General features: G+C 36.0%; 1 protein-coding gene across 7 annotated transcripts in view; it reads left to right on the plus strand.

Moving 5' to 3' along the window:
• The window catches only part of PDE1A (phosphodiesterase 1A), a 157,137-nt gene that overhangs the window by 66,900 nt on the left and 72,289 nt on the right, over positions 1–17,948 (plus strand). Inside the window, exon 1 of one of the 7 annotated variants that reach the window (XM_062640717.1) lies at positions 6,012–6,260. The exons of the other annotated variants lie outside the window; for them this stretch is intronic. Within the exon in view, the coding sequence (XP_062496701.1) occupies positions 6,205–6,260 (56 nt within the window). The 5' untranslated portion in view covers positions 6,012–6,204. Of the gene's footprint in view, positions 1–6,011; positions 6,261–17,948 lie in introns of those variants that run through there. 7 annotated transcript variants of the gene reach the window in all.

The raw sequence follows: 17,948 nt of genomic DNA on the forward strand, positions 1-17,948 counted from the left end.
GTACCTCTTTCCTTGAAGTCTGCATAACCCAGTAAGAAACACAGAGTGATTAAAGCAGGCGTACTGTGTTTAATAACTCAAAATTAACTCATACACTTAGTTATCATTAGCAAAGATGACTTTAACTTCATTCAGTTGAAGAGATCAGCAGTTTCACATGTTCTTTTTCAGGATTCCAAACTTATTCTAGTTATTATAGCTTATTGTAATGATTTTCCATCAGTAACAGTAATTTTGCAGTGTGAGAAAGGAAAATTTAGCAACTGATCCGGTAGTCGTGAAGAGTTTATGGCCTTTGCTGTGTTGCAGATCATAGAATTGTAGAGTAGTTCAGGTTGAAAGGGACCTCTACAAGTCTTCTCTACCCTCCTGACCCCCAAAGCAGGGCTCACTTTGATTAGATTTTTCAGAGTATTGTTCATCTCAGTTTGGAAGAAGGGTTGTAACTTAGTGTCGTTCTTTTTTAAGGAATCTATCATTAGCTAAAGAACTCTAGGTTTATCACCTGTTTCACGATGAATACACATACTTTAGCTGATATGTTGCCATGAAACATGATTATCAAAGAGAATTCCTCATGCTTACTGAATTCTGGGGCATGATCATCTTGGACAAGTACAGTAGTTCTCTTTCTGGAAAATAATGTAACACTGCGTTGAGAAAACTTGGCTATTTCTTGTGTGGTAATAAACCTCCAAACAATTAGGCAAATGCCATTGCACCATAAAGCATAAATCAGGAAGTTTAAATATTGCAGTATTGAAGTTTTTGAAATAAATCCTTCAGAACATTAAGTGTACAAAAAAGACTGAAAGCATTAAAAATAATTCACAATCCTCATGTAGTTCCCCCATAAGATTCTGAATAATCCATGCTCCTGTTGTGTGATTACAGCATAATATTTTTAAAGTTCAGAAAGGGATTAAAAATAACAATCACCATTGAATTTTATTGGGTAACTCTGAAAATGAAGGCCCTCATTATAAAGCCAACTGGTTACATATATCCTTTTATTTGGGGATGCAGTGAGAGGGCACTGAGGTATGCTTCTAGTATGCAGCGGAATTGGCAAGCAGACAAGCTTCTCTGTAAAGATCTCTTGCCATGCTGCCGGCTATGTCTGTGTGCCAGCCTGCGCATCGCAGCCTGTGGTCAGTAGCTGGCGAGGTTCTGTGATGTGACTCCCAGGGGTCTGCAGAAAGTAACCAAGAAAATCCATGTGGTATCTCTTCTTGAAAAATATCAGGGGGAGGGGAAGCAGGCTGGAAATTGCTGGTGATCATTGTTTAGCTTGAGCAAGAGCAGCTGCAGAATTTTATGCACAAGAATAGGTGAGCTCAGCTATCTGTTCTGACACTCAAATCTGTGAAGTCTAACCATGGAAGTACGCTGTTGGCTTAAGTGTGCTGGTCATGACTTTACACGCATGCTTAGATAGCCTGCTGATTAAAGGACTAATTCTGTCTTTTGTTTGCTGATAACTAATTCACTTTACACATCAGGAAAACAGGAAATCTGAATTGTACATTTGAACTTCTCTGTCAAGCAATATACACCTCTGAAATAGCAGGAAATAGCATCTGGGCAGACTGAATTAGAGAAAATAAGGCAAGAGGCATCTGCCTGTCACTACTTCATCTGTTCCTCCTTAGGTATATGGAGGACTTCTGGTAGTTTCAGGAAACTACTTCTCCCACTACTGGCTTCCATATGCCTTTATCATTGCTTGTGGGTGGATTTTTCCCCATCTGCATGGCAGATGAGGATTTTGGACAAGCAGTCATCACAGGAGTTCTTAACTGAGCTGAAAAGTATCATATTTTAAGTACAAAAACTTTTCAAGATTTTACTGAAATAAGATGCATATTACAGTTTAGTTCTGTGGAGTTTATTTATAGATGGGGACAAGATTCGAGAGCAATAAATTGTGGAGACTTTTCAAAAGAAAAATGTAGCTAAATAATCAGTGTTTTTTTCATCAGTACCTTTCAGTTGGGGTTTGTATCACTGGCATGTAAATCCTAAGAAAAAAAGTAAATGTTTTTAAAAGTATGTCTTAAGAATGCTTCTGAGGTTAGCAGTAAATAATTGTAAAAACTGTAAATACTGTGCATAGGAAACACCATCCATTCATTCTCTGCTGCAGAGCTGTTTGTCCTGTTTGTCATTAAAGAGACACTCTTTCTCAGAGGTTTTGCAACATTACATGTGGCCTCTCTCCCACTGGCATTAAGAGCAGTTTTATTTCTGCATAACAAAAGCACTTTTTACATTATGAAAGTAAATCTTGGCAATGATACATCTCAGAACATCTAACTCAAAATATGGCAACCTGTTTAAGTACTTGATAAATAATAATCAATAATTTTGCCTTAGTGTTTCTGTTTGCTAAGAAGCAGTAGAATTGGTGATGAGAATTCAATCGTTGTATAACAAGAGACAAATACAGAAAGGGAGAGTCAACAAAATTAGGATGTATGTCATTTAATGATACTGAGGTATTTATCTCATCCTGTGGAAGAAAAACATCAGATAATTATTCTCATGTGTTTTGAGAAAAATGAAATGTTAAACATTATCGTGTTTTTGAGCATACCACTCATAAAATGGTTTGTAGACGGAAAAAATCCCAAACTGCTAACCTTGTTTATTTTACTAAGAAAAAAGTCAATTTGGTAACAGGATCACTGAGTTGCACAGCTACATGTTGCTTGGAATGGTCTCCAGTCTCTAGCTCTGTATGTGCACATATATTCAAATTACCCCAGCTTTCATGAGTGTAATTTGAATTTTACAATATTGGAGAGTTATTATTATTGTCATGAATTTGTTGAGAACTCAAGCACTGCCATGTCATCATGTTGAATATGATGCAGCTGAAAATCAATACTTCTTTGCCAGACTGATGATGGTTTCTGGCAGTCCAGAATCATCTGTCCTTTAGAATTACAAAAGGTAGTGAAGATAATTTTCTTAAAGTGAAATATTGACTTCACAGATTTATGACACATCGATGGTTATATGTGTCTTACCTATCTTATTTTTCAATATTATAAATATATTGAATGAAAATATACCATAGTTTCCAATAGGATTATTGCCATGTACGTTTCATATCCTTCAAAGTCCTTTACATTGAGAAGTAACTTTGTCTCACTTGGGCTACTTGAGCTGCTGCATTTTAAAGAAAAGGCAAAACATTAAGGAGTAAAGTAAAACTAAAAACCACATTTGTTTGTTTGTTTTCTTCTCCAGGTTTTCCATATTAATTAGTCAGGAAGAGTCAGGGAGTTGAAAACAGTTTTACTACGATTATACTCCTCTGCTGATGCACCAGTTCTTTTTCTATCTTATTCTTTTCTTTTGGTACCTGTTATATGACAAAATTTTGGCAATGCCAGTAGCATTAAGTACGTAAGCAAAGCTGTAATACAGTTAATATGCCAGACTGATGTATGAGCCCTGACATAAAAACGGTGAGACCCTTAGATCTTATTTGGGGCTTTTTGACTGGTGAGAACACTCAAGTATTTTGGACAATGAAAGGTATGGTCTTACAGCTGACAAATGTTTCTAATCTTTAAAAAATACATTCAGACACATATTACTATGGAGAATCTTCTTCTGAGGTCACTGAGTGGCTAAGAAGCCTTTGTATAATTACTAAGATTGGTGCAAAGTCAGAATCACAAGTGAAGAAAAGAATGTCCTCTTAACCTTTAGCTCTACTTTTCAGCTGGCATTCAGTGAGATACAGCTCATGTGGTGCACAGAGGAAAACATGTTGTTCCATGTCGTTTCTCATGTTTACCCAAACATACAGTCTTTTTCAAAATCAGCTTGACTATAGGAATTAATAGCCAAATTTAGATAAAACCATTTGCTTGGAATAACTTTGGAATCCCTTAAAATTAGTATTATAGGGCACTTGAGTTTCTGGGAAGGTTTTATTTTAGTCTTCAGTGACGTGATATGGTGTGCTGTGCAATTCTGCAGCAAAATAGCTGGCACCGTTCGAAAAGTACCATTTCATAGTATTTTCCATTGTTCACAAATGAGGCTTTCTGATTTAACAGAAAGACTTCTTTCCCTTGGAATATTTAAATATTGCAATTATACATTTTCAGCAGAGCCAATTCAAGTGTTCTCAGAAGTGCAGGCTAAATTTATTTCTTTCTCAGCATTGGGACAGTCATGTTCAGATCTCTACTACGCAGTTGCCCCAGATGCTGTGCTGCCTGGGACCCATGGCATTTCTGACATCTTTAAATGGGAAAGAAATATGAAAGGATCACTGGGATTTTAAAAGAGCTGAAGTGGGTGTCTGAATTATTGCCAGGCCAGCATTTTGCTCTATCTCTTAGACCTGTTATGGGTCTATGAGGCAGAGCATTTATGTTTAGATGGTTTCCTAAAAAACAGAGCAATTAGTCTAATTTTAGTGGAATAGATTATATAAAAATAGAAGGATGTGTTTATTTATATTACTTTTGTAATGACTTTTTAGGAGAAAACTTCTTCTATATGGCAATAGTAGTGACGCAGGCCAGAAGCAAAGTCAAATAACTTCTAGTGGCTGGAAGCTCTCTAAAGCACTCTGAGACAGTTGATTCACTTTTTGCAGTGTTGAGTAGTGGTAAAACAGAACTGTTTTCTTCTTCAATGAAAACCTCAAATCCAGAATAATGTCTCAACTTGAGCATATAAAGCTACTAAATTAATTACTTGCATACACACCATAGATGTTTTCCTTCCACAGATAAAACGGCATTATATTAGAAATTCTGTTTTCTTTCAAAAAAAGATACTAAAAGTTTATATACAAGGATATAAACAGTGGGCATGAATCCATTCATACCTGCACAATGTATTCATGCATTTCTAATGATTTTCAGAACCTCATGAAATGGAAAGGTCATAAGTATTATTCCTCATCCCTTCAAGGATGGTATTTGTCCCATGATCATGGCAAATAGAGGGACTGTTGAATTCTGCTGTAAATTCTACATGCAGAAACTGCCTAGGAAAGTTCCTTTGATTGGTTTAAGAAATTCCTTTTATTGGCCTGTGGTATAAAGTATTGTGCATAAATTATAGTCTATAATTTTGTAAAAATGATACAGTGGAGCTAAAGAGAAATAAGACACGTACTTCCCCTCAGATAAACTGTATGAACTCCCTGTAGTTCTAGTTAGAGTAGGAATGCATAAAATGGAGATTCACTAAATCCAGCCAGGATATTCTGGTTGATCCATTTGAACAATCATTCAGTACCATCTCACACAGATGACTGAGAAAAAAGAATCTCAGCCAGTGTCTCCCTAGGGAACCACAGTGTGTGTCCTCAGTTTGGAGAGGCGAGATGGGTGGCTGGGAAGATTTAATACTGGGAGACAGGAAAAGGGAGGAGGAAAATCCTTATACTGGAGCACTCACATGTTCCCTGGGTAACCTGATAATCAGACCTAGTAACTAACAGATTGGATTAGGAGCACAGAGTCCAAGCTAGGACTACAGAGCATAGTTCATCTCAAAAGAGAACAGTAAAAAATTACCATATATTTTGTTTGATGGGTTTTAATGCATTTTAATGGGTGAACCCTTACCAGCAGCAGAGATGGATTTAATCTGTGCTCCTATAATACCATGCTGGTGGTGTAAAAATATTTTGGTGTTAAGAATGTATGTTTTTTTCCTATGCATGTCACTTGGGTGTCACGCTTGACTGAGAAGCAAAGTAAAACCTGAGCACAGTAGTAAATGATGAGGCCACCTTTGTTAAATCAGGTTATAATCAATTGCAAAAGGTGAAAATTCATACAAAACAAGGGATAGTTGTACTCCCAGCATCTCAGAAGACTGCAGTATACATGTGTTTTCTATGTCTCTGTCTCTCTGGCTGTCTCTTTTTTTTCTGTTATCCTCACAACACATGTACGAGACCAGGCTTTTTATGTCATACTGCAGCAGTAGCACCATCCCACACACTCGCTGTCTCTGAAGAAATGTAACCCTTCTCCTGTTTATCTTCAAGTAGATTTCAGTGATTTCTGATCTGAATATCTGCTGTCTGAAGGAGCATATATCTGCATAACCTGTAAAGAAATGACAGGTTAGGCTTGCATCAGTCACTCAAATACAGGCATCTAGTGCCATTTGAGACACCTAAGGGTGTTTGAGGCATCCACCCAGGGGCTGGCAGATATGACACAGGACCTGCACGACACCTGTGCTCTTCTGGAGCAGCAGCTGGGGACCAGGTGAGATACTCCAGGGCATCTCCAATGGTGCAATATGCCTGTTTAGATAACTGATTTGAGCCTATTCTTTCTGGGCATAATGTATATTTAATGTATAAGATGACTGATCAGAAATTAAGCTCCTGGTTTTGTTTTTGTTTTTGTTCTGAGGCCAAGTTGTACAAATCTGTAATTACGTTTCTCCCTCTTGATGCTAATGGAACTGCTTATACACATAATTGCTTACTGCTGTGGGTGAAATGTGCATGACTGAGCTCTCCAGTCTCCAGTTCTGGCTATGCAGCAGCTGTTCTTGATGGGAACTTTGATAAATGACAGACCATTCAAAATTTGTGTTGGTCACAGTATTAAAGGAGCAAAGCCCAGCAACTTTTAGAGCTAATAACTAAAAACGAACATGTGTATTTACGCAGAAGGCTTTGCAATTTAAGGTTTGTAAAATCTTCTGTCAATTCTGGCAGCGTACAGTTTGTGAAAGAAGCAAAAGACTAGATTATATAGCATCTCTCTCTGAGACCAGATTTATGTTTCGTGTGCCAGAACAACATTAAGCAAATCCTCTTCTTCCTGCTAAAGAAGCTAACCAGTTTGTAGCTCTCAAGAATTTTCTTTTTTTAGTGATAAACATTACTTTTAAAACTTTTCCATACACCTGGGTAGTGACCAAAGACAACAAATAATGGAACAGGAAACCATAATTCAGTTCTTTACTATATAGAAAGCTTTGCAGATGACCTAAGCAGCTACATTATTTATATGCACTGGCCTCTTTAAAGAGGCTGATATGTTTTTTTTGCTGATGGAAATGGAAAATTGTCTCTCTTGGTGTATTCTATATACATTTAATTGGCTTTTAACCCTCTTCATCTTTGCATGCCTTTATTGATTTTCCTTCTATTTCAGACAAGCAAATGTTGATGACCAAAGTGGCTGCATGGCTTTAAATTCTGAGGATTCAGATCAAAAGCAATATTAAAGTGACCTTTCTGTTATTGCTTAGACATTTCCTTGCTTGAGATGGGTATTGGCAGCAGTTGTGGTATGTCATAGTTTTATTATGAATGCTGCTTTTCTTTTTCCTTTACCATATCTAAGGTTGATCACCCATTTTGTCAATACTTTTCCAAGTCTAATTGAAGGTTTTTTATTAATTGAAATTTTAACATGCTATCAGAGCTGAAACTTATGCCAAACCTCAAACCTGAAGACAGACTGGCTTGCTCTGTGGATTGGCTCCTTTCCTTTGACCCAGATTGAGAAAACATTCAGGCAGCAAAGCAACATCTGGCACTGCTGGGTCATGGGAGGAAGCCACTTCCTTCAGTACTTCAGGTATATGCAATTCCTTGGAAGTGCTCCCTGTACTGTGATACATAGAAATATATCTCAAAGAAAAGAGGTGAAAAGTATTCATTTCCTGTGGCAGTAGTTTTCCATATTTATTTTCTTTTTGCTTGGACAGATCCTAGTGATTTTCAGCTACGTGACCTCTCCAGATGATACCAATGCCCAGCTATCTGTGTTGATAGGCTGGTTAAAGGGATCTTTTGTCATGATGCCAGTTATGATTCTTCAAGTAGTTTACTAGTGTTTCTTTCTGACACGTATAGATATTTTCAGTTGATATGTGTCTCTCTAGAGACAAAGAACTGAAGCTTAAATTTTCTGTCATTCTGTCAAAAATGACTGAACAAAACAGGAACAAAAATCTACATTCTGCTCTTAAGGAACTTTTAAAATTTCTGTACAGTAGATGCAGTATGCTTTAGTTCTCCAGAACCTTTATTTTTTTTCCATGCATTCGATAATCCAGTTCAGAAAATCTGTCTTCTAAGCATACATTGGTAATATAGGATCAAAACCTGCTAAATATAGCAACTAATATTAATTGCTGCTCCTGGCAAGAGGCATAGAATGCAGAAACCCAAATGAGTTGGAGTGACCAATGTTTAGACCAGGTACTTCTGCACAAGACAAAAGTCTCCTGCACAAACGTCTCTCCTATTCCAGAAAGATGGCAATTAAGTGTCCAGTCTACCTGGTTTCATAGTCAACTGGGTCACTAGATTAAAGTTTGAATCTATTGATGGAAGTGGATAATTATTCCTATTCTGTTGGAAGTGGAGCTAGTTTAGGTAGTGTGATATGTGTATTTATGTGTAAATAGCTCTAAGTGGTCTGATCTTAAAATGCAGTATTTATCACCCTTTGTTGGAGCTGAAAACATGTCCACAGTGCTTGAAAATATTGTTGATAATGATTTATTGATTAGTGATAAGAGGAGATTTATATTTGTTAAAAGGAACATGAGTGGGAAATTAATAGGTTGCTTCTTTTCCTTATGAATTGTTAGATTTATGATTTTTGTTCCTCCTTCTCTGAGTGGCCATAAGAAACCAGATTCTAGAATCACTGAGACTAGGAACTAGGACCGGACTGTCATTTGTTGTTGGGCTGCTGAGAGTTCCCCTGATAAAAAAGAAATACAGGAATTGGCTGATATGTAATTACGTCAGCTGAGCAGTGGTTTAATGTACTTTTACTGATTTAGAGAAGCAGAACAATCCTTATCAGATGGCCTAGAAGCTGATGCATGTGAGAATCAACTGCTGAAGACATAAAGCTGTTCTGTTGTGTACCACTGTGAACATTCAAAAAAAAGTGAAGTGACTGCAAAATGCTTCCACTGTTCTGTGCTCTACTGATAAGAGCTTTTTGACAAAACACAGGCTTGCTTTTCATGAGAAAGTGCCAATTATTGAAACCCCAAAGCTTTTCTGATACTGTATAATTTTCAGTGAAATTTTGGTTGAGAAAAACATCCGTACTTGCAGCCTGCTTGATAAACTCTATACTATTCAGAAGTAGATTTTTTTGTGTTCTTTTTTGGGATATATTGAAAGTTCTGGGGAAGTTCTTGTACTTTTGTTTACTCTGTTGCTATTCTGCCTGTAGCAATAAATGTAAACATAAATGTCAAATGCTGAGATTGTGTCAAATCTGAATGTGGAATAGAACACGTGACTTTAGGGGAACCACTGTAACATATCCATTTACTGTGATTACTACAAAATTAGACGTTCTCATTTTAAATTTTAAAATGATAGCTAAATCAAGCAGTTAAATAAAACCAGTCCAGTTTTATAGGAGGATGGTGTAAATGATCACAGATCATGTAATTATACCATCTAATCCGACAGCAGGGGAACTGCAGGGAAAAATTTTTATTAATAGAGAGAATGTACTATCATGACTCCATCTTACAACACTGTTTATCTTTCTAATAATTATGAGCAGCTAGTTAAATGCAATGACAGGTCTCATAAATAGAGATTCTATAGGTGTTGTGAATAGGATTATCGTTATATATTTATCTTAGTTTCTTTTTAAAACTCAGAATCTCCAAAAAGGTCTGAAAAACCTCTTAACTGACTTTTATGGGGTTCCTATAATCCTATTTATAAAAGAAAAGTTTCCATGTTCATTCACTGCTGTAGGTCCACAAAACAGTGTTTAAAGAATTTTCTGTTTAAAAAAGATTTATGAGACAATATGTTTTGGAGAAGTGCCACAGTTTTACAAACGTGGGATTGAGAAGTGCTGACAAGATTCAGAAAGGCAACTCAAAAACTGCCTTATTCATCACAAGAAAATATTGGAGCAAATCAAGAAAAAGTAATTACAATTTCCAAACCAGACCTAGGCCTAACATGTCTTAAATTTACAGTAGTTATAAGGGATGCTACTGGAAAACACAGTGATGCTTAAGGTAGCATTTGTTTCACCACAACCAAAGAAAGGAAAATTTGGGTGCTTCATAAGACACCTAAAATTAGTAGTTTAAGACATATATTTTAAGCTTTCTGCTTGTAGAAATCTGGTGGAGTTAAATGGAGTATGCTTAAAATGATTGCAAAATCAAATAATTATTTTGTTAAAGATTACATGTTTTCCTCTCAGAATATTCCATGCCATTTCAAAATCATTCTGCCATGTAAGTAATTTATAATTGAAGCTTATAAGAGGTTACATTGCTGAAAAAAATCCCCAAAACCCAGCACTGCAACAGAAACCACCTATCCTGATCAAGTCAATTTTTGGTATGTAACAAAACCAGCAGTGAGGAAAGGAAAGGTTGTTCTCAATGAAGTTTAGTGCTAAGTCACAGTTGCAGTTATCAGGGTATGTAGATGTGAATATAGTAAGAGACAGCGTGGTACTTGTGGTGTTTGACAAAATGCTTGTGTAATGAATCCTTCCTCTACGTGTGGGAGAACTGTTCTGTCTTGCGAATCCCAGAGTCCCACCTTGCTGACACCATTTGCTTGGCTCAGCTGCCTGCTTCCTTGGCTCTGGGGGATACCAGCATAGTTCTGTTCATGCTCAGGATTTTCAAAGGAGTCCATCTTTCCCATTTAGAACAGGACTCATGAAAATATGCTGTAGGAAGCTGCCTTGCCTAGTGACTCTAGTGTTATATACTTGAAAGTGTATTCCTTTCATATTGTTGTAGATAAACATTTGAAAAGGTTTGATCAAATCATGCGTCTAAACTTAAAATGGATCTGCGTATTAAGAAAATTCATCACTATGGGAGCTATACAGTTATGTGTAGTAGATGAAAGGCAAGGTGAGGGAAAATGCCCTCTCAATGAACTCCTTAGTTCACCTCTTTGGTGTTTCTGTTTGAGGGAAGGGAGTTGAATGGCAGGAAAAATAAAAAAACAACCCGAAGCAAAATACAACAAACAAAACCAAACACCATGAAACAAAACTGGAAAGGACCAGGATCAGTTTAGAGCCAAAACATTGAGGGACCTAAGTCAAGGAAAGCCTATAGGGGGAAAGGTTGTTTTTCACATGCTTGGCCCCAAGATTAGAGGGGATGTTAAAAAGGTTAAGGATCACGATTAGAACATCAAAGTGGACAGTGGGCATCTATGAGCCCTGGCAGGAATACATAGAGAGAGCAGGCAAATGCCTGTGTTTGCTAGGAGGTGGAGGGCAACCTGGAATGAATGGAAAGATGAATAGCAAAACAGAAGAAAAGATACAGGTTTTATTGCTGTAATCTTTGCACTTGTATTTATGTATGTTTGGGATAAACTGAAAAATGAGTACTGATCTCACTTTACTCAGCAGCTTTCACAGGCTTCTGAAACAAAAGACTCTGGTGGTGAACAATGCAGTTAGACTTGTGAGGTTAAGGTAATTAATGCAAAAGAATTGCAGCCTGCATTTTCAGCGTTAAAATGTTAGGACAGTCTGGTTGTAACCAGAGGTGATAAGCCATAAGGGCAAAACTCAGAAATCCACCTCATGAGGAGGAATTATTCCCATGATTAAATGATATGCTGTCAGATTTGGGGGCTCACATCAATCTCTGATCAAATATGTATCTGCCTGTCAAGCTATTCTGCCTGTGAGTGGAATTAATTCATTCCTCCTACTTAAAAAAATAATTTAAATCCATGTCAGACAAATGAGGTTGTGAAAGTTTAGTAAATTTTTATGTCATTTCTGTAATCATGTTTGTGGTTGAGGTGCCAAGATCTTTTTTTAATATATCAGGATCTAGCAGAATAGCTGTGGTTGAGTAAGTGCCTCCAACTCCATTAACACAAAATAGTTAGTTCTTCTTTTGATTAATCTTCTTTGAGAGTTAATGTCATTTCATGATATCAATTTTGAAAGGGTTTATTCTTTGTACTGTAAGAATATCTTACTCTGCTGGATTGTGTTTGTTCATTTAATGGTGCTCCTGTTTGAAATTTAGTAAGAGTATTCCAGAAGAGTATGAGATTATGTACTGGTACATTTTGAAAACAAGAGTAGAAAACAGTGATTTTATTGCAAAGCATACTTTAAATTACTCCCTGGATTAACTTCACATTAAATCCGATTCACTGTAATACAAATGTCTTTCTTTAATACCTAGGATCTACAGGAGGAAAATTATTGCATTTATTTTGCTTTCATTTCCTCTTCATATAAAATGCATTAACATGTATCCAGCAGTAGATATTAGAAGTATTTTAAGGTATATGTTGATCTACGCAAAGTTAGAATCACATTTGTCAGACAGCAAATTTAAAAGATAATAAAACCTGGAGATAGAAAAATTATACAAAATACTTACAGTCCCCTATTACCTGAACAGCTATGGCATGTCTTTTTCTTTAGGGCATACGTACACCTGCTTTTTTGTTACTGTTAGCCGTTCCCACGTGTCTCACTTCAATTTCATTTTATTGAGCCTTGGGCAAGTTTCTTCATAAAAATACATGAATATTTTTGCTTTTTTAGTTACTGTATTAAATGTCAGTGTGTCTACTCTGGCTTCGCATTTCATTCATATTCCTTGGCTGACTATGGCAGAGGAGGGCTTTAACCTGACTTTTTTGTATACTCTCAGTTAATCAGTCAGACATTCAACACAGGTTGCCTAAAAAGGAAGCAAATCCATCTTTGAACAACTGTTGCATTTGCCTTAAATGTTAAAAAGCCAGATTTAGAACTCTTCATTACTTGATTTGATCCCTCAGCCTCATGGTAAGTGCACCTTCTCTACTTCAATATATATTTCATTTATTATGTATGGGAATACCTCTAACAACTTTAGCACTACCAGTTGTTAACAAGCTGGAGCAAAGTTTTTGGCTATGCATTTACCTTCCAATTGAGTGTTTTAGAAGGCTTTTGCTTTTCCATGACTGGTTTTTTTTTTTTGAGATGTATCCTTGCTATGGTAGGAAATGTGGTCATGTTTTTCTTTCTTTTTCTTCATGTGTGCATCACTGCATGAAGTGGAAATATCTGGCCAATGTTAACACTGAAATCTCACACATCTTTCAAAATTGCATCCTTGAATCAACTTAAAAATTGCTTAGAGTCCACAAGTTCCTTTAACGTTCCTTACAGCTGAATTTCTAGTAATCGACTATCATAAAATGTAGCATTAAGAAAACCCCAAACTCCAGAGAAACGAGCTGAGACAGATATAAAATATCTTAGAAGACTCACATCCTAGTATGGTCAAATCTAGTGTTATTGAACGGTAGTATAGCAGATAGCCAACCAGGGTCCTGACCTTGGATATTCAAGCCATGTAAGATCATAGATACTGTCATTTGCTGACCTAGAAAAGGATGGTGGCTATCCAAACAGTTGATATCCATCTGATTCACTGTCAGCTTCACATTATCTTTCCAGAGTGCAATTGCACTCTATTGTGACTATTCTTAACCTGTAATGGCGATAAAATCTTACAGACTTTTTATCCCAGTGATCACAATCAAACCCTTATTAACCTTGAGGGGTTATTTTTGTGGTTTGCTTGATCAAAGCACACATGCGAAACCACATTCTCTAGAACTGAACTGTTAATTGGTGTTGCACTTTGTAGTCCTTTCACCATTAGCCATTCAAGAACATCCTGCATTGTATACTGAAGACATTATGTAGGTATCTGCAGTTGAAAGCAATACATAGATAGGAGACTACTGAACAAGGCACTTTCTAACTTGCATTAATTTTCTGAAATTTAACTCCTGTATACTTTGCTGTATTATTTCCCTGTGGCTTGTTTTTCTTGGGCAAATTACTGGTTTACTCCTCTGAATAGTGCTTTAGATTAAAGTGAATAATTTGATTTCAAAACTGAGGATTCCAATTAAAAATATGCTGCAATAGGAAAATCTGAAAAGCAATGGAAAACAAAACAGTGTATAATTTGAGAATATGACAGGGAAATCACAGTATGTAGTTACACTTTCTAACAGACTGGTTTACTTCTTATTTTGATTTTCTATACACACAAGCTTTTCCTAAATCCTTAGTAAGTGTGTAAACAAACATTATCTTGTAACACTGTATCAAGAATTTACTTGTTTTCTGGTTTGAAATTAAAATGTAGACAGGTTCTGACTTGAAAGCGTAAAGGACAGTGATTCATTCAGTAGAGCTATGAAAAATGAAGCACAATTTAGCAATTACATTAGTCATGACCATAAGAGAGCTGCACTTTTCAGGTTAGAATTCATGTCCCTAGAAAAGCACATTTAGTGATGTTTTTCTGTCATCACTTTGAAGAAGTCAGATTTTAATTTCCGAGTCCTAGAAAGGCACAGACATTAAGAACAGAATTTTATGATATTAAAAGCTGATTTTGAAATTGTCTTATAAACCACTGCTTGCCTAGAAGCCCAGTAATTTTCCAGCTGAAAGCACTTTCTGGTATAGTATTTATATAGATAACAAACAGAACATTTCTAAGCAATTTCACAAGTAATTAAATATAGCTGGATGAATTTAGTTATGTTGTTCATTTTGAAATCAGTGTAGGACTTTTTTTTTTGTAAATAATGGAGCAGTGTATCATTTAGCAACTAAGATGGTCATTATGTTGGACATAAAGCCTGAGAATTATTTTCAGTGTGGAGTTTGGGTTTTTTTGCTATAAGAGCACAAGAGGTGCTTTATGTACTTTGCCTTAGGAAAGGATGCTGGATCTGATTCTCTAGTTAGCAGGGCCAGTTGTACAATGGTGTAGCTCCTTAGAACTGAGTGTTAATTAATTAAAGAACATTCTTTCTGAAATGAAAGCATGAAATGAATGAAAAGAAGCAAATGTATCTCTTCTGTAGGAAACTACACATTCTGACAAATTCTGCTGTAATCCATTTGGGCTGAGAGATATTTTTGTGTATGTTTTCTTTCACCTGGAGATATGGAAACGTTAAATAAAATGTATTCTCCAGAATTCTCGATGAACAAGTGTATTCCATGTTATTCTGATCATGAATATTCTCTGAATATTGTCATGATCAGTTTGAGCATTAAGTTCTGAACTTCCAATCTAGCCTACTTATATGTGTAAATTGTGAACAAACAGGCAAATTACAGTCATCTACATGTATTATGAGCAATAGAAGCTTAACATAATATCTTGGAGGTGAATTACAGTCTATGTTTGCTAGATTTTCTCAGTTTAAACAAAAGTAACACTTTTGATGACAGATTCTGGGGTACACCTTCTGAGGGATGCTTTATTTCAAACCTGAAACACTGACAAATTAGAAGCTATGAAAATATTGTCACTTTTTAGTGAATAGGCTGATAATTGTGTGGTTTAATAGCATGTTTTCAAGTCAGGCAAGAAAATGTGAACAGTAGTTGGGATAAGTATATCTTATCAGGACATATGAGTTAAAGCCCTTTGTGAGATATGAGTTAAAGCCCTCCAGATGTAAGAACGAAGATGCAAACTCATCAAAGCCCTGAGTGTAGAACGGAGAAACCTAGGCAATTCTGTGGTAAGGATAGTAGTCTGTTCCATCGTGGAGTCCTCTAGATTAGAGCAAGTCTGCAGTTTGCTACTTTCTGCATAATACTGTCACAGCCCATCAGTCTGTTTATATTAAATGTGGAAGGAGTAAGGGAAACTTACGGATAGCATGAGTTAAGACCAAGGAAACACCAGCAACTAAGGAATGGCCTCTAATCTACTCCTACAAATTGTGAACCCTGAATACAGAGGTACCATGCACTTTGCAGGCTGACGAAAATGGCAGCTGGATATGAGGCATTGACAACAAATGATTTTTTATTTGTTTTTGCAATTCCTGTCACAACTTTTTCCAGAATAAAAGCCAATATACACACAGCCCAGCTGTACCATGTGCTAAATAATGGGTTTAATATGATATTGTTAACTTTTTTTAGGAATATTTTTCCTGATGTAGGCCAGGGACTTGTTTCTGTTTAATTCCACTCACCCTGAAGTATTCAAAGATGGAGCTATTCAAGGACCGATAGTGGATTTCAGTTCCTTACCTGACCTTGATTCAAATTTAGTCTCTCATTTGGACAAATCCTAGATCAAGCTGACATGTATAAATAACAATGGTCATGTTACATTTAATCCTATTTATGATCATTCTTAAAGAATATAGGGGTAAATTTTACCCACTTGATTCTTTCCTCTTTTAAACATTTATATAGCTTTCAAGTATGTTTAAGTTTTTCTAATGTTCTACTTCTCGTTACCAAGACCTACTTTGAAATACTTTGATTTGGCAAATCTTCAGCAGAACATTTATTTTTAACAATTCCAAATGTTAGAAGTTAGTTTCGCACATAACAGAGGGCTAGATTCTAGCATCTCCTGATTTTTTTATTTTTTCTTAATTTTAATTGAAGTATTGCAAATTTAAATAAAAGCCCAATTTATATTTTTACACTGTCATACACATTATATGTACTATAGCCTTTCTTCAGAACCACTGAGATGGTAATGATTTTACAGCAAAATTGTACTGTAATCACTACAGCTGTTGTGCTAAAGCATGTCTTGCTGTCTTTTGAATGAAAAATTCCTTTAGTGAAAATAGATCTGTTGAAGCTGTTAGCTATTCAGTAAAAAAGATATCTGAATTAAGGTGGTGGTATTTTTTCTACATTTTAGGCAAACTAAGGTAACTCTTAAATAATTTTAACATTTTATTCAATAGTCTGCAATAGTTCATATTGCAAATATTTGTATTATTTTCTACATTTCACAATTTTATCCCAACAAATAGAGATCTGTACTTTGTTCCTCAGAACCCATGATACAAATCAAAATTTGAGATAAATTGGCTCTGTTATCCCATCTGGAAGGTGTGATTATATCTTAAAAGTATAATTTATATTCTGGTGCTTCATGTGTTTAATTATAAGCAGGAAAGGAGGACTTCTAAACCAAATGACAGAGGTTGGATTGAAGTTGCATTGTTATATCTTGGTTCTTATCTTGACTTGTTAGGCCAGCTAAACCAATTACCCTGATTCTTCTGGCAGCATAACTGCACATACACATGACCCCTAATCTTATTCTGTGGAAACAGTTCCCTTCTAGTGGAAGGTGCACTGCCCATGGCAGGAGAGTTGAAACTAGATCATCTTTAAGGTCCCTTCCAACCCAAACCATTCCATGATTGTACAAAATATCTGGGTAGTGAATCAGATTGTTTTGGCAGTACCAGGTTGGAGACATATTGTTACACAAACACTTGTACTGTCAGTCATGGAGGTGGGCATAATTTCTACAGAAAGGGATGAAATGGGGTACAGAGAGATAGCTGTGGCACCATGTCTGAACATTTACATCTGTTGACTTGTGGTGTGCAGCAAGGAAATTCTGTCCTGAGTCTAATTTCTATCTTGGGGAAATCAAAATAGTGATTATATACAGAATATATAGTATGTAGTGTAGTTTGGATTCCACAGAGAAATTACAGAACAATGTGTCATTATTTTACTATTAATGAAGGACATTTCCTGGGCTGTTTGCTCATATGTGACTTAATCAAGTAGAGAAAAGGATACGTAAAGGATGATAAGTGTCATAGATGAAGATTATTTGATCATTGGGCAATAATGAAATTTTTAGTGCAGAACACTTACCAATCTTCTGTCCTTAAGAGCTGCATAAATTGCACCAAAAAGGCTTTCAAAAGCCTTCGCAATGACAGCAACATAAATTCTTAGTAGTAGTCTATAAAAAATTTTCCGTACAAAGTTGCCAGTTATGGTTAATGCAGTCTTAAATGAAAGAACATCAGTTGACTTTTTACATGATAGCTTGTTCTTAGTGTTTTTATAAGGACTTTCTAATAATTTGCATGCAGTTTTCAAAGGATGAGTATC

Source organism: Pezoporus occidentalis, unplaced genomic scaffold (assembly GCF_034315485.1).
Source record: "Pezoporus occidentalis ecotype Australia unplaced genomic scaffold, CSIRO_AGI_Poc_V1 ctg66, whole genome shotgun sequence".
Taxonomy (NCBI): Eukaryota; Metazoa; Chordata; class Aves; order Psittaciformes; family Psittacidae; genus Pezoporus; species Pezoporus occidentalis.